Source organism: Drosophila erecta, unplaced genomic scaffold (genome assembly GCF_003286155.1).
Source record: "Drosophila erecta strain 14021-0224.00,06,07 unplaced genomic scaffold, DereRS2 tig00000021-arrow-pilon, whole genome shotgun sequence".
Taxonomy (NCBI): Eukaryota; Metazoa; Arthropoda; class Insecta; order Diptera; family Drosophilidae; genus Drosophila; species Drosophila erecta.
Window position 1 is genome coordinate 13284303 of NW_020825198.1, and position 21555 is coordinate 13305857.

The 21555-nt window shown below is 45.9% G+C and overlaps 5 protein-coding genes and 5 non-coding genes across 12 annotated transcripts; 9 read left to right on the forward strand and 1 right to left on the reverse strand.

Moving 5' to 3' along the window:
- Positions 1-311: 311 nt before the first annotated feature.
- Positions 312-1730, forward strand: LOC6544940 (40S ribosomal protein S12). 2 transcript variants are annotated; one of them, XM_001972579.3, is made up of 4 exons: positions 312-377; positions 468-510; positions 719-853; positions 1355-1730. In XM_001972579.3, the coding sequence occupies exons 2-4, from the start codon at positions 494-496 to the stop codon at positions 1620-1622; spliced, it is 420 nt and encodes a 139-aa protein (XP_001972615.1). In that variant the 5' UTR covers positions 312-377; positions 468-493; the 3' UTR covers positions 1623-1730. The 2 variants fall into 2 exon arrangements, with proteins under 2 accessions (XP_001972615.1, XP_026833616.1); XM_026977815.1 differs by having other exon boundaries at positions 330-377; positions 473-510.
- Positions 567-637, forward strand: LOC6544941. The gene has a single exon (XR_046524.2). It is a non-coding gene; the product is annotated as a small nucleolar RNA U18 (small nucleolar RNA).
- LOC6544942 lies at positions 1215-1285 on the forward strand. Its single transcript, XR_046525.2, has one exon. It is a non-coding gene; the product is annotated as a small nucleolar RNA U18 (small nucleolar RNA).
- A 19-nt stretch (positions 1731-1749) lies between the features above and the next one.
- On the reverse strand, positions 1750-4465 carry LOC6544943 (zinc finger MYND domain-containing protein 10 homolog). Its single transcript, XM_001972580.3, has 5 exons — positions 3864-4465; positions 2680-3516; positions 2432-2621; positions 1921-2360; positions 1750-1864 (listed from the first exon to the last, which is right to left on the reverse strand). The coding sequence occupies exons 2-5, from the start codon at positions 3348-3350 to the stop codon at positions 1804-1806; spliced, it is 1362 nt and encodes a 453-aa protein (XP_001972616.1). The 5' UTR covers positions 3351-3516; positions 3864-4465; the 3' UTR covers positions 1750-1803.
- Positions 4466-5974: 1509 nt separating this feature from the next.
- Positions 5975-13916, forward strand: LOC6544945. Its single transcript, XM_001972582.3, has 5 exons — positions 5975-6375; positions 12487-12674; positions 12763-12920; positions 13018-13201; positions 13348-13916. Exons 1-5 carry the CDS (start codon positions 6340-6342, stop codon positions 13529-13531), a joined length of 750 nt encoding a protein of 249 aa, XP_001972618.1. The 5' UTR covers positions 5975-6339; the 3' UTR covers positions 13532-13916.
- A 235-nt stretch (positions 13917-14151) lies between these two features.
- LOC6544946 (serine/arginine repetitive matrix protein 1) lies at positions 14152-18161 on the forward strand. Its single transcript, XM_001972583.3, has 4 exons — positions 14152-14655; positions 14829-16081; positions 16152-16762; positions 16827-18161. The coding sequence occupies exons 1-4, from the start codon at positions 14644-14646 to the stop codon at positions 17816-17818; spliced, it is 2868 nt and encodes a 955-aa protein (XP_001972619.1). The 5' UTR covers positions 14152-14643; the 3' UTR covers positions 17819-18161.
- Positions 18162-19153: 992 nt separating this feature from the next.
- Positions 19154-21443, forward strand: LOC6545368 (40S ribosomal protein S4). 2 transcript variants are annotated; one of them, XM_001972584.3, is made up of 6 exons: positions 19154-19234; positions 19379-19411; positions 19506-19764; positions 19832-19929; positions 20713-20884; positions 21110-21443. In XM_001972584.3, the coding sequence occupies exons 2-6, from the start codon at positions 19409-19411 to the stop codon at positions 21361-21363; spliced, it is 786 nt and encodes a 261-aa protein (XP_001972620.1). In that variant the 5' UTR covers positions 19154-19234; positions 19379-19408; the 3' UTR covers positions 21364-21443. The 2 variants fall into 2 exon arrangements, with proteins under 2 accessions (XP_001972620.1, XP_026832669.1); XM_026976868.1 differs by having other exon boundaries at positions 19223-19292.
- On the forward strand, positions 20264-20406 carry LOC6545369. Its single transcript, XR_046526.2, has one exon. It is a non-coding gene; the product is annotated as a small nucleolar RNA psi28S-3327 (small nucleolar RNA).
- LOC6545370 lies at positions 20459-20601 on the forward strand. Its single transcript, XR_046527.2, has one exon. It is a non-coding gene; the product is annotated as a small nucleolar RNA psi28S-3327 (small nucleolar RNA).
- On the forward strand, positions 20911-21052 carry LOC6545371. Its single transcript, XR_046528.2, has one exon. It is a non-coding gene; the product is annotated as a small nucleolar RNA psi28S-3327 (small nucleolar RNA).
- Positions 21444-21555: the final 112 nt, after the last annotated feature.

Genomic DNA, 21555 nt, shown 5'->3' on the forward strand with positions numbered 1-21555 from the left:
GACTTATTAGAAGGTTGGGGAACCAGTCATATTAGTTTATTACAAATCTTGTAGGAAAAGTTTTCAAATATAAATATTAAAAATATAAATATATAAATTTCCTTGAAGCTTGGGAAACCTAGCTTAACATATTAGTTAAAATATGAAACATATATAAAAAAGTTATAATATTTACTCGCATTAAACTTTTTTGAAACCAACAAACCACTTCTTTGAGTCATTAATGTACATAATTGTTAAATGTGTTGCGATAGTTCGCACTATCGAGCGCCTCAAAATGCAGCGCTGCTAAGACTATCGATATTATAGCAATAGCAAGAAACGCACATCTCCAGAGCCATGCCGATTTTGGTCTCTTTCTTTCCGGTTGTCAAAAGGTACAGATGTGTAGAAATACGTTCTCTGAAATAAAGAGGTTTTTTCCATCGAAAATGTGATAAATATAAACATTTACCTTTCATTTCCAGTGCAGTGCATCCTTTACCGCAAAACAATGGCCGACGTTGATGTGTAAGTGGATGTTTCATAGACGAAAAACGCATTTTACGCCTTGCTCGGAAAACCTCTTGTTGATGAAATTAATTGGTCCGTGTTTATGAATTTCCATTGATTATAAATTCTCCAATTACTGAACAAGCAAGGCTAAATCGAGTTTTTTGCGATGCTACACGGCATGTGGTACTTTTGATTGCTAATAGTATATGTTTGTTCATCCTAGTGATGTTCCCTCCGCTGTCCCCGTGCTCGATGGCGCCATGGATATTAACACTGCCCTCCAGGAGGTCCTGAAGAAGTCCCTGATCGCCGATGGACTCGTCCATGGCATCCACCAGGCCTGCAAGGCCCTGGACAAGTAAGTAGTCGCACAATCCAGACATCAAGGTGCTTATTCACTTCTTGGGATTTTCGAAGCCTCTACAGAGACTTTAAATGGTAGCAATACATATTACAGTCAAGTTATCTATAGTTTTAAACGACCTTATACGAATATATAAATTTTATAGTTGAAAGCGTAGACCACGTTTTAAAAAGTATCGGTCTTCATTCTACCTAACCTATTTATTTCCTCGACGTTTCATACGACGTTTCGTTTATTAATTGTAATACTTTTAGAATCATCTAATAACTAAAACATTTTATTCTTTTATAACATCCTTTTCAACTAAATCCCAAGAAGTGTTTCCACATGAAATCAGCTTGATTTTGATGATCTGCCTATGATGAAATTAATTGGTCCGTGTTTATGAATTTATATTGATTAAAAACCTTCCAATTACTGAGAAAATCACAGCAAATCGATTTGCATTGAATGAAAAGAACCCTCCCTGATTATAATTTGTTGTATTCCAAACAGGCGTCAGGCTGTCCTGTGCATCCTGGCCGAGTCCTTCGACGAGCCCAACTACAAGAAGCTGGTCACCGCCCTGTGCAACGAGCACCAGATCCCCCTGATCCGCGTGGACTCGCACAAGAAGCTGGGCGAATGGTCCGGTCTGTGCAAGATCGACAAGGAGGGCAAGCCCCGCAAGGTGTGCGGCTGCTCCGTGGTCGTGATCAAGGATTTCGGTGAGGAGACACCCGCTTTGGACGTGGTTAAGGACCATCTCAGGCAGAACAGCTAAACAGTTGTACCCTGCCTGCTGAATGAGAGACTACGTGAAAGTTTTTTTTTAAGCTATTCGCTAATTGAAAATAAAACGTAATGCACCTGAATCCAGATGAAAAAATAAAAGAAAGTCAACCCTTTTTACATTTTTGGAATGTTCTATTCTACTGAAACGATTATTTTGTATATTAGCTGGGCTAGAAGTCGTTTTTAAGGCAAACGAGCTTGTGCTGTGGCCAATCCTTGAGCTGACAATCACTGCAATAAAGAAATTATAGATAATGCAAACTCCATAAAGGTTACGTCTAACCCACCGGGTGCAGTAGTGCACTTTCTTGCAACTGGCACACTTCTTTTTGGCCTTCGCCTGACAAGTGGCGCAGGTGTGATCAGCATTCCCATCGCCACCAGCCTCGGCAGCCTTTTCTTCGCCCATATTAAGATCTTCTAAATTCTGCTCCAGCTCACAGAGCAAGTCCGTGCCGTATGCTTTGCTTAGACGAGTGGCCAAAGCGCAGATGCTTTCCTTGTTTTTGCTAAGAAACACCGCGTCCTGATCCTGGGCAATCTGATAGAAGCCGCCACATTCCTCGACATCCTTCAGCAGATCCTCCTGTATCTGGGGAATGTCCTCCAGCAATAGCGGCTGCGACTTGGCTGTATTGCCGCTTAGCGTCATCCGGCTGAGGAACACCTTCAGCTCTATAAGCGGTGGCAGCTGGTCCAGCAAAGTCTCGTGCATGAGACCCAAAAGCTAAGGAAAATGCGGTGAGATTTCTCCTTGGTAAGTCAGTGCTTTAGTCAGAGAACTAAGCCGTCACTAACCTTGCTCAACTGCTTGCAGCGTGCCTCGTTGAATACGTAGTTATCCATGATCTGAGCGTTTAGGAGCAGCTGGCGCACACAAAACCAGGCCTGCGCCTCTGGCTTGACAATCTTGGTGACGTCGTCCACATTGGTCCACTTCTCCTCGATGAACTTCTGCATCCCCTTGCTGGTCTTCCTCTGCCACGGGCTAGGATGATGAGAAGTATGTGAAATAAGAAAAATGCTCAATAATCCTTGCTGCTCACCAGAAGCAAAGCACATCTGTCATGAGCCACGGGATGTCATGAGTCACCAGTAAGCGACGTGCGGCGCTCAGATGAAACAAAGCCACATTGTCCGCTATGTAATTCAGCACTGAGATGCAGCGCAACCCAATCTTATAGATAAAGTCGCGCTTTTGGCGCTCCAGCTCCGTGAGCACTGCCTCATCCACGTCCAGCTTTGTCTCATTCTCGTGGTAACCCATGCTGACCAAGCCAATGACCTGGGAAACGGCCTGGGCGCAATAGTCAATCAAATCTAGCACGGACTCCTGCAGCGTCTCACAGCCACTGGGATGGTACAGGCACACATCGAGTAAAGCCACCAAAGCAGCCTCATGATAGAGCACCGTGTAAATAAGGAACGTGGCCTGCGGATTGGGATCAATCTCCAGCAGATGCGGCAGAACACGGGTCTTCCACAGGGTTACGCAATAGGCTTCGTGGATCAGCACGCGCAACTTGTCGCGCGAGATGAGGAACTCCTTCACCTCCTCCTCGCGATTCTGGGACAGCTCCAGGGCGGCCTGCTGGCTCAGCCTGAGGACCATCTCGTGCACCTCCAGCCACTTCGAGCTGCCCACCTCGCGCACCTCAAATGGACGAATGCTCTCCACAAAGAGATACATTTCCTCCGGATACACAAAGTTCACCATTTTTTCTTGTACACCTTTTAAAAATTCTAGGAAATTTGAAGACACGTTTTTCCGATTCGTTTCGTTGATGACAACTGAAGAGTGGGAACAGAGTTAAATAAACAGGCATCGGTTGCCATGACCGGCAGTGGTTGCTAGGATTCTGGCTAGCTATGTAAGTACATATCTGCAGGAACATAAAGCATTTTAAGCATTAAATTTTATTATCAATATTTTTGTACACAAATCATTAAAGCCAACTGCATTGTTTAAGGTTTTTGATATTGATGAAGCAAAATATTTAAAACTATGTTTAAAATGAAAAGTTATCTACAAATTAAACAGAGAGCAGTAAAACGATTCAAATATAAGCATAATTTAAGAATTAACAGATGTATTTATCAGTTTAGTAAAGTAATGGTGGGAATACGTTAGGCTTGGTGAAGTAGAAAATGAACCAACTGCAGAATTTGATGGCTGCATACACAACATGGAAGTCTAGAGTTCAGAGTCTAGACGCATAAAGTTACTAACCTTTTTAGAAAATAAACGTGCTTTTCGGCAGCAGGTAGCAGTCCCGCAGGCAATTGGTTTTCATTTATTTTGGCAGCCACATATTACGGCAGGCCACTTAATTGTTGGCCACCGCACCGATAAAGGCGTTTGGAGCGTCGGCCGTGGACAATTGGAACTCGTTCAGTCACTTTCGCTGAAAAGTTGCGTTGACTGCTCATGCGTAGCATGTCATTCGAAAAAAGAGATGTATGGAGGGGGAATGGTGCATGTTTCTTTTGCTGCTTTGTGGCAGTGCGTTTGTTTCAATTGTTAGTATTCATTTAATTTTATTTATTTATATACCTAGAGCGCTTTTTCTGCACGACGCGACGACAATTGACTTCAAATGTCGTTTGGCCGATGGGGAAAAAGTTACGACCACTATGAAAGTTTCTGTGGCCTTTCGGCGTTTTCTTCATTTTTCGATAATAACCGAAGCGAATTGTAACGAATATATACATAGCTTGATAACTTTCCCAAAAGAAAATGAAAAGCGCCTTTTAATTGCCAGACGCGGTGAAAGAAATGGAGCGATGGGCATTTACAGAATGCGCGATTGCGCAATGCCATTAATCGATAACCAATTAACCGATAAGTCTGTTTGCAATGCTTTCAGATTGGTGTGAAGGTGGAAACCCTTTCTCGCCAGTATTGTCCTATCCATTTCAAATTCATTTTCTCACATCGTTATTACTATTTGCACTTACAAAAATCTGAATTATGGAATGATGCGCTAAAACAAATATAGGCTAAAATACGTTTTATGTATGTAGTCTTAAACAAAACTGAATTTTTATTGTATTGGGTATTGTTCCTGCTTTGGCTGCCATTTTATTCTATGGTAATTCTATGGGTCCGCGGTTCCACTAGTTTAATTGATTCGTGCAATTAATCATTTTAACAATAAAACAGCATTGTAGTAAAATTCTTTCAAAACGCGCAACCTGTTTGCTTCCCAGGATAATGTCTCACTTTTAAATTCGCCGGTATTAATTCTAAGTTCGAAGTGGTCAAAATGGGGAGGGAGTGGAGACATGAGATGACTTGGAAGCAGATAGCGTGGCATCCAAACCCAAAATCATGGCATCTTTATGATCTGAAAATTCACATGTGCTATTTGAATTGCTGATATTTTAACTTCAAATAGAATTTCCTGAGACGGATTTTACTGGAAAAAAACTTTAAAAAAATGTTTAAAGGTATTGGGCTGGTATTCATTCCGATCTTTATAGCTACCTCTCTTATTTTCTGCTGTGTCTGCTGCTTTTGCCTCATCTGTTGCGGGTGCTGCTCGTTACTAATGCGAGCCCTTCATCTGGAACCACATTTGCCCCAGGAGCATCCTCAGCCTCGACAATTGATGGCAGTGGGATCACCCATGACCCAGCAAGCAGTGGCAGCCACAGAAGGTAGTATAGAGCCCAGAGGATGTGGCCCAAATGCCGTCTAAAGCAATATTCCATGTGTATAGTACATTAAAACAATGTTTTTTGAACGTCAAACATTAAAGTCTACGTAGCAGCCTCCTTGATCCTCCTTACATTTCTAAGTTAACTAATCGTATAAGATATATTTCCAGCAATCAAAAAGAACGTAATATATTTTAAAAAGTCTTAAGCCAGTTAAGTCTTGTTGGACTGCATTGCTAGAATGCAGTGGCTCCATCTACAGATTTCTTCGATTTTACTATCTCCTTGAAATTGAAAAATTAAACAAAGTATTGAATGGATTGCTTGATTTATTGAGCTGTGGCAGCAGAATGAGTTTCCTTTTAAGCATAATCCTGTCATTTCTGGTCGGTTTTGTGCTGTTCGTGTGCCTGTGCTACAGCCTGATGTTCCTGGCTTGCTTCTGCCTCGATTGTTTCTTGCGGAGCACTCACAAGTATCCAGATCGGCACCCACAATGGCAGCGGGCAACCCGATCCTCTGCAGCCGCAACAGCAGCAGCAGCAGAAGCAACAGCGGCGGCAGCAGCAGCAGCAACAGCAGCAACATCTGCAGCAGCAGCAGCACTTGGCACGACAGCAACAGGTTACGAGTGCGATGTAGCCGAAGATGCCATTAGCAGCAGCGAGACACCAAGTGCTTAAGGAATGGTAAACGTTACCTGGGCCGTCAGTTCAGGTTGAGCGCTCGAGTTGGTCGGTTGTTAGACGCGCGTTACCTCCACAAAGAGTTTCCGAACAGGGGCATCCAGTGAAATCAGCGGCTTGGGCGAAAGAATCCGTGTGATATTTCATTCGTTTCGTTTCGTGAAGTGTAGCAGAAGTGTAGTGAAAAGCCAATTCGAATCGGACAAGTCGCCGGCAGAAGACACGATATACGAGACGTTCGACAGAACACCTCAAGTGCCCCAAGTACAGCCAATAAGCCAACAATCAACCAACCAACCAACCAACCATCCATCCATCCATCCATCCAAGCAACCAACAGGCAACACACGCAGCTACAAAATGGAATACCGGTGCTTAAGTAGAAGTTCTGTCAAAGTAAGTGACCCCAATAAGCACAAAAAATAAAGACACTAAGCCGTAGCGCCCACAAGGAGAGGCAGCTGCAAGATCTCTTACACGTCTTGGATTTTCTTTTTCATTCTTTCTATATATTTTGCCTGAACTTGGCATTGTTCTCGTCTGCGACGCCGTGTTCCTTTTGGAAACCAGTATGGCATACAGAACGCATATAATATGGCCATATACGAGTGCACACATGTGTGTGCATCCCGCAGCCAGGCAACACCTTCGGTGGTCCACTAAGTGCCTGGCGCGGAGCAATGGCATGGGCTGGGTTCCGATGGGATGGCACCTCATTGGAGCTCTTCGGTGCTCCGGCATTTCGCCGGCATTTCGCCCACTTCGACCCATTTTTTTCATGTAGCCCGATCGGCCGATGGCATGAATTAGCACCTTTCTTGGACTTTCTTTTCGGCCGGTCTTGACGCATTTTTAATGAATTTACCGCGGCCAAATAACTTTTACTAGGCAGCGTTACCCCCAAACGTGTATCTATGGGTATACTCGGGTATTCCACTCACGTCTAGGCCCTGCCACTTGAATTGGCAAAAGTTAGAGAGCTCTCGCGCTTTATGCTTCCAAGTGATATATGGCCCTGTCCAGAGGTCGAGGAATGCGGCAGCAGATCTGACCCTGCGATTGGGCACGCTGGTGTGCGGAATGCAGCTGCATTCCTGTGGGAAAAAGACTTTTCTCTCTATTAGCAGCTCTATAGCAGTTGTGAGCCCTAAGTTGTAGGGTATGAAATCGTAGGGACCAAAGAATCCCCTGTGAACTTGACCGACTTTGGATTCATGTGAATGTTAATCAGGCAGATGGCGAGAAAGCCAAAAACACGCCCACTCAATCAAATCGCTTAGTCAACGATTTCCCTTGAATGGAGCAGTTTTGGATTTCATTCGGCAATTGGATTCGATCGGGGTTTTCTCTGCTTGTCCAGCAAATTTAACGATTTAACCCGCAATCCACACAGCAACCAATCCATCTATCTCTTGCTAGTCTGTTAGATTTTGGAAATGAGTGATCAGAGATACGATGTACATTTCTACTTAATGAACATGAATGCCCCGTTACGTGTTCATTTAACATATGATTATGATAAGTGATTCATTCTGCCAGTGAACGCTTAAAATAAACGCTTATTATTTAAACACCGATTTATTTAATCGATGTTAAGGAACTGGAATTTGTGGCCAGTGTAGCGATGATTCAAAGCGTCGCCTAAATGCTCGAGTGGCGAGCACGCCGCGGGCAAAAGCGAAATAAAAATTTTATAAAAAGTAGGCTAAATATATTCATACTTTGATTTTTATGGGTTGCGGCCGTCTGAGTCTCTGATTCTGCCCTACAGGTAGAAGATTCCCATTCGAGCGTCACATGTTCTGGCATTCTTGCTCTTTAGTCTAACAGGGTATATAACTATTTGGGAAACGGAGTTATAAACTGTTAGCCACAACGGCGTTCTGGGTGAAATATTTCCAGCATTGCAACAACTTTGTTCCGATTGTCAGGGGAGTATATTGTCATACAATTGTACAATTGTGTTAATTGCCGACTTTAATGTAGCGCCAAAAGCTAACAGTACTAGATTGCCCAGAAGATAATGACGCGAATCATCCAGTGAAACTTCTGCCCAGATATGTATGTATCTAGATCTGCGGCATTAAAACCGAGAGCGTAATGAGTAAAAGTGTTGCCCATTGTCATTAAGATACAGCGGTTCTAGTTTTGGTCAGCCCAGCCTCAAAGTTAGCCCCGTTTCCACGGATTCCATGGATTCCTCGATTCGGATCCCACCATCTGGACAATGGACGCGGTCCAAAAATGAAAGCGCCGCTGTCGTCGACCAAGACTCAAGTGCGGGGGAGTGAAACGGAGCGGCGATGGCCAAAGGCGCAATAAGCCAGGTCCATTGCACCTGTCCCGCTCTAACTTTGCGGTCTGGCCTGGCCTTTTCTGGTCTTGCTCTTGGTCTTGGTTTTGGTAATGGTATTGGTATTGGTCTGGGAAAACGTGATCTGCATAGCGGCTGCTTCTTCGGGGAAAAAACCCATTGAAAGTTTTGTCGCTTCGGGGTTATCACGGCATTGAGCTCTGTTGTCTGTCGCGGAACGAAAAAAATAATGGAAAACAGCATAAAACAACGGTCTAATGCGCAACGGTGCTGGGAAGTAGCGAAAAAAAGATACAGAGTTTCACAGAAACTGTTCTTGAGGCGATGTAATTGATCGATAAATGGCAAAATCGGTTCTGCATAATCGATGAACAAATCATTATTGTCGCGAAGTGCCAATACTTATTTTATGTTGACAGTTTGAGTACCGCAAATATTCCCCAATCTATGGACAAGCCTAATATATCCCATAGATAACCAATGCCGCTTTGAGTCAACACAAATTCGAAGACTCTGTGGCACAGACCGAAATTTCGAAAGATTTGAAACCTCATACACCATTTACCAGCAATTCTTACCTGTTCTTAGACACGCCTTGCTGTTGACAGCTTCTTCCAAAGAATAACAATTGGCCTTTGCTTTTCATCGGCTTTTCCTGACCAACTGATCCACAATCGGCGAACAAAGGCCTTTGGGAAATTGTGTCAGTCAAGCGAAGTCAAAGCCAACGGCCAAGCACAATTCTCTCTTTCTATTCGTTTCAATCACAATGCATTATCACTGACATCCATTGGGAATGTGGAACTCCGAGAGGGGTAACGCCCGGAGCTATGGGCTACGCTTATCAATAAACCAGTTCCTGGTTTCAGCCATTAACAACATCGCATCGCGTGCAACGCCAGCTATCGAAGTCACAGTCACCGTCAAAGTCAAAGCCACAGTCACAGCCAAAGTCACCGGCGGCTATTTGTTGGCTGTCAATAATCTGTCGACATTGCCATGCTTTCCCAAAACTAATTTTCACCCGTGCAGCTGAGCTGTTAGAATTTATTTCATTTGTTATTAAACGCCAATGTTTGTTTATGCCAGCGAGTGGGAAAGCGAGATAGGGACATGGCATGAGAGGGAGACGGCGATGTGGGTCGTTAACCTCGTTATAACGGCACCTGATCCACGAACAGAGCCGCTGCTCTTGACAGTTTTGCCCGTCGCTTTGTCTCTTTTTGCCGTTTGTTGCTGTTGTTGTGGCGTCTCTTTGCCATCGGTTCTTTATGGGGATGGAGTAAGGCGTGACACCTCGTGACACGAAGTGGATTAGCGCTAAAAGATTGCCGTTCGTAATTCTACAGCTCCCTTAAATGGATGGATTAGACAACTTGTTAAATATAAATACTAACAAATTCAAACTGTAATAACCATACTTAACACAGAATGAAGTATTCACCACTTTGTTTTAGTTGCATTGTTTCCATGAGTTTGACTATAGTGATTACTATTGCTCAAAGCTTTGTTCCACTGTACTGTACACTCTAAGTTATAGTAATATAGAAATTGCTTGTTTTGTTTGTAACCCAACATATGGTAGTTGTACCTTTTTTACACTTCGTGGCTTCTATTCTCCTCATTCTGGGCGTGCGATATGCATCACGCTGTCATCTCTAAGTTCTTTCAAGCCCTGCTTGGCTCTTCTCTTTTTCTCTGTTCCTCGCGGGCAAATACAAAGCAGAGCATAGAAAATCGTTGTAGTGCACCCTGTTGCTATTGTTGTTTTTGTTATGTAAGCCTAATGACGAGGCAAACTGAAATTGTCAACGGATCGTCAATGGGATTTTGATTAATGCGTGATTTGCCGATTTCCAAAGCCCAATTATGTTCACAATTATTTGCATTCGGTACAGTCATGCCGCAATCACTACAATGAACCCTCCACAGAGCCAAGAAAGTCGCCTCATTAGGAGACGACGAAGGCCCAATCAAGAGGGCAATTACCAGGTAGAAATGCGTCTAGTGACAGGTTCAAATGGCAATGGCTTCTCCGGGTCCCAAGTGCTTTAATGTCGAATTAAGAGGGGACAGCGAGCATTTATTAAACGAAATTGCTGAAGACTCATAAAAACGGAAAGTCCGACCAACGAAATGACAATGTCGAGAAAAGCGCGTTTAATGAGACCCCCCACCCCAGAAGAATTCGACAAAAGGCGCGGAAGAGAGAGTGGAAGTGCTTGTGGCCATAGTTGCACCATCAAACCTGAAGACCCTGAAGACCGGCTGGTCTGCACGTGTGCAGGTCCCCTTTTCCGTTCGCACAGAGCCATTAAATTCGTGTAATGAATGGGAAAAGAATTAAATAATAGAATTTCGCTTTCGTTTTGGTTTTCCCACCACCGCAGTGCACACGCAATGACCATTATGGCCCCTTCGTTTTTCTTTAGTTTTTTTTTTTGTTTTTGTCAAATATTTAACTGAAAAGAAAGTTGGCTAGCAAACTTACCAAATGTGCGAACCGAACAAAACAATATGAGCACAAAGAAAATATTTATATCAATTAAGAAATATTTGCGGTATACCGCCATTGACATTTGCACAAAGGCTCGAAGAAAAGCAACGATTATCGTACATACGTGCAGCGATTTTCTCGACAGAAAGTCAAATGCAAAAAATTAAAAAAAAAAAGCAGAAAATGGCAAATTTTGTGCTGCAATTTTAATTCAATCGAAACGGGTTTTCGGCACGAATCAGGCACTTGATCAGCAGCCAAATCTGCACGGAGAAAGTGAAAGAAAATATCTACATGCGAGCGGATGGATAAAAACCGCAAGAAGAGGCAATAAAAAGTTCAGACCATATTAGAAGTCGACTTTGCATGCCAAGCCACTGAAAAGTATCCGCATGTCCGTATGTTTTACTACACACATTCCTACTCGATGTGGGTTTTCGTCTCTGTTTTTACTTTCACGTGCGCTGCCCCCCGCAAGATGCTTATTTATGAGCTTAATTAATTTGTTTATGGATTTCGGGGCTAAGCGGGTCAAGCATGTGAAAATAGAAACTTTTCACCGGCCACATCCCCCTTCAAACCCAAAAAGAGTAGCCCTTGGAATTCGTAATCGCCATCGTCTGCACTGGCGTACTTTTAAACCCTTTCCTAGAACTCCGTAGAGTCCCCAGCCAAAGGCAAGTACCAGACGAGTATTTATGTACATACATGGGCCATGGTCAGGGTCGTCGGTTCAACGACGGGCCATAAAACACGTTACAACTCTTACGGAACTCCAGTTCAGTACGACTAGTTGTGTTTTCAGCATGAGACAGCACTTCCCTCCTTGCGCGGATTACCCGTTATCCATAGTGCAACCTTTGTAAAGTGACCACACCTGGAAACATTGATATTCTAACTAATCTCAACATAGCGTAATCAGCACTTGAGCAAATGCCTCTGAAAGAACAAATCTCTTCTCAAATGCTTAAATACTGTGTTATTTCGTTGTAATATAGTTACGCACCTGTTTGATTAAGTCTACAGAATGCACTCTGTGGGTGCGTTTCGTTACTACGTGATCGTTGGAAATGGCACGATCAAATGCATCATTATTATTTAATGCAGTAATTTTGGTTAGAAATTTGTATATTTATCATTTCCACGCAAGTGACTTACAAGTAATTGTAAATTTTAATCTAAATTTTAAAAAATTTTTTTTATTACTATTGTAATGCCATGCCTATGGGATTGTTTCGCATACGTGCGACAACTTTAGAAAGTACATTTCGACAACATTAATCAAAGTGAAATAGAAACCAGCAGTGAAAACAAGGAATACTATAAATTCCTTTTTCGGACTGAGTCATTTTCTGGGGCTTGTCACTGGAGTTTTAAATATTTATTTTTTCCTAGAAGTTTTAATGCTTAAAATGAAGGGAAGTCTGCCCGAGTTGTTCAAGTTCTTATCAGGAAATAGGAATAATAGTAAAATTATGCCCATCAATCGGCCCAGTTGATGCTCCCCATGTCAAAGTGTCATATCTCAGACTTTAAACTACAAACATCTACAAGCTCAAAGAAATTCGATGAGGTACTTGAGAGTGTAGGAAACAATAATGGCTCAAAGGAGCTACAGCTAGCCGCGCGAATAATCTCTTTTGGCCCGTTTTATAACCCAAATCCGTACCGCTCCGTATCTTCGTATCTGTTGCAGCACCTAACGGCTCTCTGCGTCATCAGCATCGCACTCACCTGCGCAAACGCGGCATTGTGGCCGAGTTACAGCAGCGATGATGCGCCCCCCAGCCGCTGCAGCGGTGGGCGTGGCCTGAAGTACCTGTCGGGTGATGCGCTGACGGACTCGCTCGATTGCCTGGGGCCCAATAATGCGCCGTATCCAAGGTGAGTCAGCTGGGAGGGGTATGGCATGGTATGGATGGTAACTTTCTTTTCTAACGCCCATTTGACCACCCAATTGGGATCTCCGCAGCGCGGCAGTGGCGCGCACATTCTCCAACTGGAACGGAAACTCGCGACGTGGTCGCCAGAGCAAATTGCCCAGCACACTGGACCCCGCCATAACCACCAGTGCTCTGCTGAGGGCCTACGACGAGGTGAACAACGAGGCCGTCGGAAGCAGTCGCTATGGTAAGTCGGTCACCACTGCCTGATTGATCGATTGATTGATCGATTGATTGATTGACTGATTGATTGATTAATCAATCCCATCATCGCAACTTAACAGGTCGTTCGCTGAAGAATGCCACGCCGGCGCAGCAGTGCAAGAGCGAGACGCCGGCGCGCCTCTGCAAGACGCGCTACAACACCACGGCGCCCATGTATGGAGTGAGTCTGACCTCCGGTCAGCCGGTGACCATCGTCCAGAAGTTCCCCGATCTCCTCCAGCAGGTGGTCTTCGAAGTGTGCGAGTGAGTAACATTCGGTCTAAGGAATGAGGAAGCACTTTATGTCCATTCTCCTACCTAAAACTTGACATGTTTTTTAAGGAAGAAGATCCATTTGGACTTCAATAGATGGTTCCACCTTTGAAACTCACCTCTATGATCCGTTTCAGATCCTCTGAGTGCGACGTGGTCCGCGGCGAGTGTACGCAAACCTATGTGCCCTACCTGTTCCTGGTCATTCCCCTCGGCCCGGTGACGCTGACTGGCCAGGATTACGTGCTGGTGGAGAGCGGATGCGTGTGCAAGCCCAAGTACTCGACGGGTGCCGCCCAGGAGCCCAACATGATACCGTAGGGGGAGCAGACGGAGGAGGCGGTAACCACCAGGAACACCAACAGCAACCAAAAGAACTGAGCGAGCTTTGGGTCGGAGCAGATCGGGCCAAGCCGAGCTGGGCTGAGCTGGCTGGCGGCTGGCTGGCTTAATTAAAAGGAATTATTTTTTGTAGCGAAATCAATTTTGCAATGTTATTTAATGTTTTCCCCCATTCTCTCATTCTCCTTTCATTCCTTCTAAGCTGTATAAAATTGAAATGCAATTTTGCTCGAAAAATAATCAAATCCTAATGTTAAGTCTAAATTTAAACAAAATTGATTAAATGCCTCTGTGCGTTTGTAGTGTGTATTTATTAGAACCCCTAATTACGGCATTCGAAAATGCAAAATAAAAACATTCGTTTCGAAATGTGACTGCAGTTGTTTTTTAAAAATCGGTTGAATAAAAAGTCATTTTGAAAAATTTGTTAAATCCAAATGAGCCCATAACGTGTCGAACCTGACTAGAATTATCTAAAAAAACTAAGATCCTAAGATCTTATAAACCAGGAACAAATCCAAACTGATTATTTTAATAATAATTTAAAATGTAACGTTCGCATTTGAAATGAAAGAGACTGCAAACACCCTGTGCGCGGCGTTGCCAGATGACCGCCTATAACAGGAATCGATAGTTCAGCGCTCGTGCCGATTACTCGTGTTTTGAGCCGCTGCTGCCACCACTGGCGCAGACCGTTTTCACGAATATATTTTTTATTTTGCGAACGTAAAGTGCTGAAAACTATTCCGCAAATTGCCATTAAGACTTTCCGCGACGACGACAGGTGCACGAGAGTGATAAATGCGCTAGCAGTGTGCTCACATAGCGATTAAATCGGGCCAAAGGCAGCGCATCTCCCCGGCCATCACACATACATACACTCATACACACGGCGAAAAGACGCTGCGCGAGTGTGTGTGTGCTCCTGTAGACAATCGACTTGCGTGGTGCCGGGTTACATATTTTTATTGGATTTTTGACTCGCCCTCGCTGCGCTAGAAAACAAATGTGCCTGGCCTAAAGTCGGGCCACGAATTGGCGGCAGTGCACCGAAATTCCCGCAGGACTCTAATCACGAAAACGCAGCCAAGATGATGTTCACTGTAAGTCAGAAGCGTCGACTCCCCTCCCCGCAAAACTAATCGATAAATGCTTTTTCACACATTACTACCCATTCGTTTTTGATTTTCTTCTTGTAATGCTTTGCAACTGTCCTTATGTCTCCCCCTCTCCCCTCAACCAAAAAAAAAAATAAATAAAAATAAAACAAAAATAGGGCACCAACCAGCAGCAGGACACGCGGTTCAGCGACAAGGAGAAGAAGCTGATGAAGCAAATGAAGTTCGGCGATTGCCTGAACAAGAGGGTGGACATGTCAAAAGTCAAGCTGGACGTACTGCGTCCGTGGATCAGCAAGAAAATCACCGATATCCTGCACATCGAGGACGACGTGGTCGTCGAGTTTGTCTACAATCAGCTGGAGGAGGAGAAGTATCCGTGCCCCAAGAAGATGCAGATCAATATGACGGGCTTCTTGAACGGCCGCAATGCCCGCCAGTTTATGGGTGAACTGTGGGCCCTGCTGCTCTCTGCCCAGGATAGCGATTCCGGTATACCGGCAGAGTTTATACAGCAGAAAAAGGACGAGATACTCAAAAGGGAGGAGGAGCAGCGACAGCGGGATCGATCGAAATCCCGTTCGCGATCCCGCTCCCAGCGGGCCAGTTCTAGGCGAGATCGCCAGCGTGACCGCTCCAAATCCAAGTCCCGCTCCAGATCCCGCTCATTGAAGCCGGCCAACAACAACGGTTCGGTGCCCAGTGCCGCACGAGAGGCGGCCGCCAATGCGGCTGCCAAAATTCGTAAACGCGGCTCCACCTCCGCCGCGCGTCCCGGCTCCAGAGAGCGGAGACCCAGCCGACGACCACGTTCGCGCTCTAATCAGGGTTCCCGTTCCCGCTCGCGAACCGCTGGCAAAAAGACGGGCTCAGTGGAGCCCGCACCCGCCAAGACTGTCAACGGCCGTCATTCGACGGACAAGTCCTCGCCGGTACCGCCGGCCTCCAAGAACAAGTCGCGCTCCCGCTCGCGTTCTCGGTCGCCGCGCAGTCGATCTCGATCGCCCAGCGCCAAGCGTTCACGTTCCCGCAGTTCCTCGCGACGTAGTCGCCGACGAGGACGCTCCAGCAGCATATCGCTGTCGCCGGAGCGCAACCAAGATCACTTTGAGCACCGGCGCAACAAGAACAGCGTGCAGAACAAGCGGCAATATCGCAACAATCGCGGCGACTCGGCTAGTTCTATGGAGCGCGGTAACGATCGAGGCAGACAGTTTGGCGGCGGTGGAGGTGGCCGTCGAGGTGGCAGACGTTTCTCACCGCGTGGACGCAGTCCCATGCGACAGGATAATGGAGGAGGTGGCGGAGGCAACGGCGGAGGCAATCGCTTTCAGCGATCCAATTCGCGTCGTCGGTCGAGATCCCGGCGGCTATCACGCTCGCCCATGCGGTACTCTCGCTCTCCAAGACGGTTAGTACACTCTGTCACCTAATTATCAATGCCTTAACTAATTAAATCATATTACCTTCGTTCCGTGCAGCTTTAACAACCGTCGGCGTTCGCCCATGATGAACTTTAGAGGTGGAGGACGTGGAGGCGGACGTGGCGGCGGACATCGCCAGATGTGGCAGCATCGCGGCGGATCGCCCAACTTCCGCGGTGGCGGGCGCATCCACTGGCAGGCCAGACACAGTCCTGGCGGCGGAGGGCGTGGAGGTGGCGGCGGAATGGGTCGCTTCGACAGACGCCAGTCGCCGCAACAGAATCGCTATAATCGCGACCACCGCCACCAGTCGCCAATGCAGCAGAACCAGCCGTTCCGCAAGCAATTCTCCCCGCATCAGGGGCCGGGACGTCGCTTCTCGTCGCCGCAGCAGCGTCGAAACTCAAGAGATCGTCGCCCGAACTCGAGGGAACGGCGCAGCTCACCGGGTGGTGGCGGTCACATGAACCGATGGGACAACCAGCCGCCTCCCCGAAATCGGCGCTCATCATCGGGAAGCTCGGCAGGTGGACGGCAGCAGCGACAGCGCAGCGCCAGTCCGCCGGAGAAACGGGGTCGTAGCCATAGCCGCAGTCGCAGCCTCAGTCGCCAACGAAGCCGTAGTCGCTCCAGTTCGCGACGCAACCGCAAGCGGGAGAGTCCAGTTGGTAAGTGACAAGCAAATATCAAACTTTAGAATGGGTTATCAAGTGTAGACGCCATTTATTACAGGACGCTCTTCGGTGGAGTATGCTGGCCCGGCGGTCAACACCATCGATCTCTGTCGGGAGGAGCAGCAGCGCAAAAACAAGCCAGAAACCATCATAGTGTTGGACGAGGGTCCAGCCGTGCGCAGCAGCTACGCCAGCCTGTCCCGCACGCCCTCACCGTTCCTTAAGCCCCACGAGCGTCTAGCCGCAGCCAAGGCAGCTGCTGCTGCGTCTGCGGCGGTACCAAAGAAATCCCGCGATCAGAGCCAGAGCAGCAGTTCGGACAGCAGCGCCGAGAGCGATGACAGCGAGGAGCAACCGCGTCGTAAGAAGCAGTCAGCCAACGTACAGACTTCTAAGGGCAAGAAAGAGAAGGCGCGGCGCAGCTCAGAGAGCTCAACCAGCAGCGAACAGAGTGACGATGAGGACAACTCCAGTGGGGATGAGAGGCTCAAGAAAAAGCTGCAGCAACAGAAGGGCAAGGAAGTGGCGGCATTAAAGGGAAAGGAGAAGGAAAAGGACAAGCGGCGCTCGGACAAGAAGTCCAAGCGGGGTGCAATGTCCAGCGGCGATGAGGAGTCGACGAGCAGTCGCAAGCGCGTTCACAAGAAGTCACGTCGGGACGAGGCCGGCGACAACAGCGATTCCGAGGACGAGCATGTGCCCAAGAAAAAGCGCAAGAAGGCGAAGAAGGCGGCGGATTCCAGTGACAGCGATTCAGAGGCCTCTTCCAAGCGCAAGAAGCATAAGAAACACAAGAAGCACGGCAAGAAGAGCAAGAAGCATAAGAAGCACAAGCGGAAGAGCAGTGCCGGCAAGTCGCGGGCGGACAGCAGTTCCCAGGGCAGCAGCGATGAGGATGAGCAGCCGCCGACGGGTGCGGCAAGGCGGAATGGAAACGCAGGCAAGCTGCCCATTCTGCTGCCGGGCGCCTCCGGACCCGGCGTCATCAACGAGGACCTCGAGAAGCAGCTGCGGGAACGGGCCCTCAAATCGATGAAGAAGCTGGACTGAACGACACGAGCGACTTTGTGCGTGAATGATTGCCCACTTTAGTCCCACATAACTGACCCTCAAATCATCCATTCATCTTGAATCGCAAATCGCGAGTGGTAAAACGTGAATCGTGAATAGTGAATCGCTCGCCCTCACAGACAGACGTACGTAGCCAGTAACATAGAAGTATACATTTAAACCAACTAAACATTCATCAATTGCATACATTGTATTTCTTAAAGTGTATTTCACATACCGTTAAGTTCTTTCGCCTAACAAAAACAGTAGCGATTTAATTAGAGAGCCAACATTAAGCGATTGAATACAGTTTGTATTATGTACAAAAAAAATGAGAAACTGATTTAACCAACATAACTATTTAGCCCCCAGTGGTTTTAAATTAAATGCATAGATTCCCATACACAAGCATAAAAAAAAAACATTAAAAACATAAAAACAAAGCAAGGATACACATAAACAAGCGTAAATCCGTTTGGCAATTTGTATTGTTGCCGCAGTTTAATTTATAAGTAGGTTTTACAGAATGTAATTAATAATGCCTAAAGCGCGAATTGTGTGTTTGAGGGGCATTAACTAAATGAGAAAATAAACAATTGTAAAATTATAAAAAGTTCGTTCAAATTTCGATTGCTTGTCTCTTTTGTATTTCGATTGCTGGCGCCCAATGCAGCCGTGTGAATTCTGGTATTTTCTTGCTGCGCGTTGCTGTACCCTACTTTCTGGTTTTAGCAAGGGTATTCCCGTGTCAATAAATTGGTATTATAATGAGGATAGTCGCTAATGTATTAAATTTTCCTTAGTTAAGCCAGACTAAAAAAGGATTAGTAATTATTAACAAACTATGTGTTAGCATAATATAACTACTGAAAGGTATTAGTTGGTTCAGCGCGGTAAATGAAAATCCATAAATGGTAGTCGATTGAGAAAATCGTAAGGAAGCCAAGCTTTCCTTGTTCAAAAACTATAAGGAACACAATAGGCGGTTGTCTAGTATCTATCACCTGATAATTTTCCATGCACCGAATATGCCTTCATGTAAATGACAATGACAATTACTAAATAACTTTAAAATAACTACAAGTGGGTTATTATTAGGTAACGGCCATTGGTCATGACGTAATTTCGGGTGTATAAATTCATAAGAATGTTAAATATTTTGGAGGCAATATAGCGGAGGCACTTGATTATAGTATTCTCGATCGTTTTTAAGTATAATATATAATTATATATTTGCGTTTACATTATGACATAGTTATGCGACAGCTGACAAAATCTAATTGATACAGTGATACAAAAAGTAACCCTGCGCGTAGCTGTCGAATCTAGTATTTAATCATTTCGCGCCAACCGCCTGCTGGCCACACCGTCCGAAAATCGGCCTTTTCCTTTTCCTGTTGTATTGCCCGACGGACGGTATGTGTATTTTTTGCAGCCAGCCACGTGCTAAATTTTGTCAATGGAAGGCCCGGCAGTGGGTATTTGCTGGCCAGCGAAGCGGCATTGGCAGAGGCACCCGATTGCTTGCACAAAACTAACGTTCGATTGTTCTATTTGCAGTGATCGCCCGTTCAATATAGTGAATCAAACATGGTGAGTATCTGTTGGCGGCGAGATATGGTTATGATTGTGTTTTTTCTCTCAAATGCAAACCATGGCTAACGGCTGAAAACCACTTACTTTGCAGGCTCGTGGCCCCAAGAAGCATTTGAAGCGTTTAGCCGCCCCCAAGGCATGGATGTTGGACAAGCTGGGAGGCGTCTTCGCCCCGCGCCCCTCAACCGGCCCACACAAGCTGCGTGAGTCGCTGCCCCTGCTGATCTTCTTGAGAAACCGCTTGAAGTACGCCCTCAACGGCGCCGAGGTCACCAAGATCGTCATGCAGCGCCTCGTTAAGGTCGACGGAAAGGTCCGCACCGACCCCACCTACCCCGCTGGTTACATGGGTGAGTTTTGTGCGGCGAAAGGGCTTCGAATGTGCCAATTACTAATGTGCTCCATTGCCCATTTCAGATGTCATCACCCTCGAGAAGACCGGTGAGTTCTTCCGTCTGGTCTACGACGTGAAGGGACGCTTCGTCATCCACCGCATCTCCGCCGAGGAGGCCAAGGTGAGTTGTCTATTCCGCCCAAGAATGCTGCTTCCAGAGGCTGGATCCAGAATGTTGTATCCAACTTAGATGGAAGTTGCCAGAATTGCCAGTTGGATGAGTTAGAATCTGAAATACTCAACTGGGGTTTTGAGTAAGCTTACGATGAACGTTCCTCTTCAAACTGTTTTTTTGCACGATATAGTTAAATATGCTAATTTTGTACAAGGTATAGAAAGGAGGCCGTCATGAGGCTTAGGTTCTATTGAACACTATTTAGTTTTGTTTTGAAATCCTACATCAATACCAAATCAATTTTTAGGATAAATATTGAATGTTATCATCTTAAATATCCAAAAGGGCTTTGTCGAAGACCGTTTTGCGTGTAGAATAGTGCGCCGATTGGTTCAAAACGAAGCCCAAAGCAATTTTTGATACGACGGTCTCTGATTTGACAAATCTCAGTTGATTCAGTAACTTTTCCGTGCAATTACAAATGAAATCAAGGAGTATGTATTATTAGTTATTCATAATTAATAAGGGAAACTGTTTGTGGGCTTCGTCGAAGACCGATTTCCGCCTGTTGCCATGTGTCTATTGGTTCAAATCGAAGCCCAAAGCAATTTTTGATACGACGGTCTCTGATTCGGCATTCCACAGCCGTCTTAGTAACTTTTACGTGCAATTACAATGTAATGAAGTGGAAGTAAGAGTTTAAAAGAATTTGGTAAAACTATAAGTTTAGTTGGAACCTCAGCTACGCCAAGTCTTGGAATTAACCTCATTTTCTTTGCTCCTTTGCAGTACAAGTTGTGCAAGGTCAAGAAGACCCAGCTGGGCGCCAAGGGAGTTCCTTTCCTGGTCACACACGACGGCCGCACCATCCGCTACCCGGATCCCCTTATCCACGCCAACGACACCGTGCAGGTGGACATTGCCTCTGGCAAGATCACCGACTACATCAAGTTCGATTCCGGTAAGGATCCCCACCGTTGATCGCTTTCATTGGCTGGTTCGAAGACCACAAAACGCTCATCAAAGTTGCGTGGTTCAAAAACAATAAGCCAAAAGCAATTTTTGTCACGACGGTCTCTGATTCGGCATTCCACAGTCGTTTCAGTAACTTTTACGTGCAATGACAGTCGCACAATCTGAGCTAAGTATTGCGATTTCAACTAATTGGATGCTTCTCGATTCACAGGCAATCTCTGCATGATCACCGGAGGCAGGAATTTGGGACGTGTCGGCACTGTTGTCAACCGTGAGCGTCACCCCGGATCCTTCGACATTGTGCACATCAAGGACTCGCAGGGTCATGTGTTCGCCACCCGTTTGACCAACGTCTTCATCATTGGCAAGGGCAACAAGCCCTACATCTCCCTGCCCAAGGGCAAGGGTGTCAAGCTGAGCATCGCGGAGGAGCGCGACAAGCGTCTGGCCGCCAAGACCCACTAAGACGCAGGAGTTTAAGGATTTTTACCTTTTAGCATAACACTCTGTACGTTGAGCAACGGAATTACAAGCCAAGAACGTAATGCATGTGTTTTCTTTTGCAAAGAAATATTCAATATTTAATTTTTGTGTTGGCCAACAGTTGTAAGGAGCAAGTGTATGCAATGAATAGTGTATAAAAACGTGGGACATGTG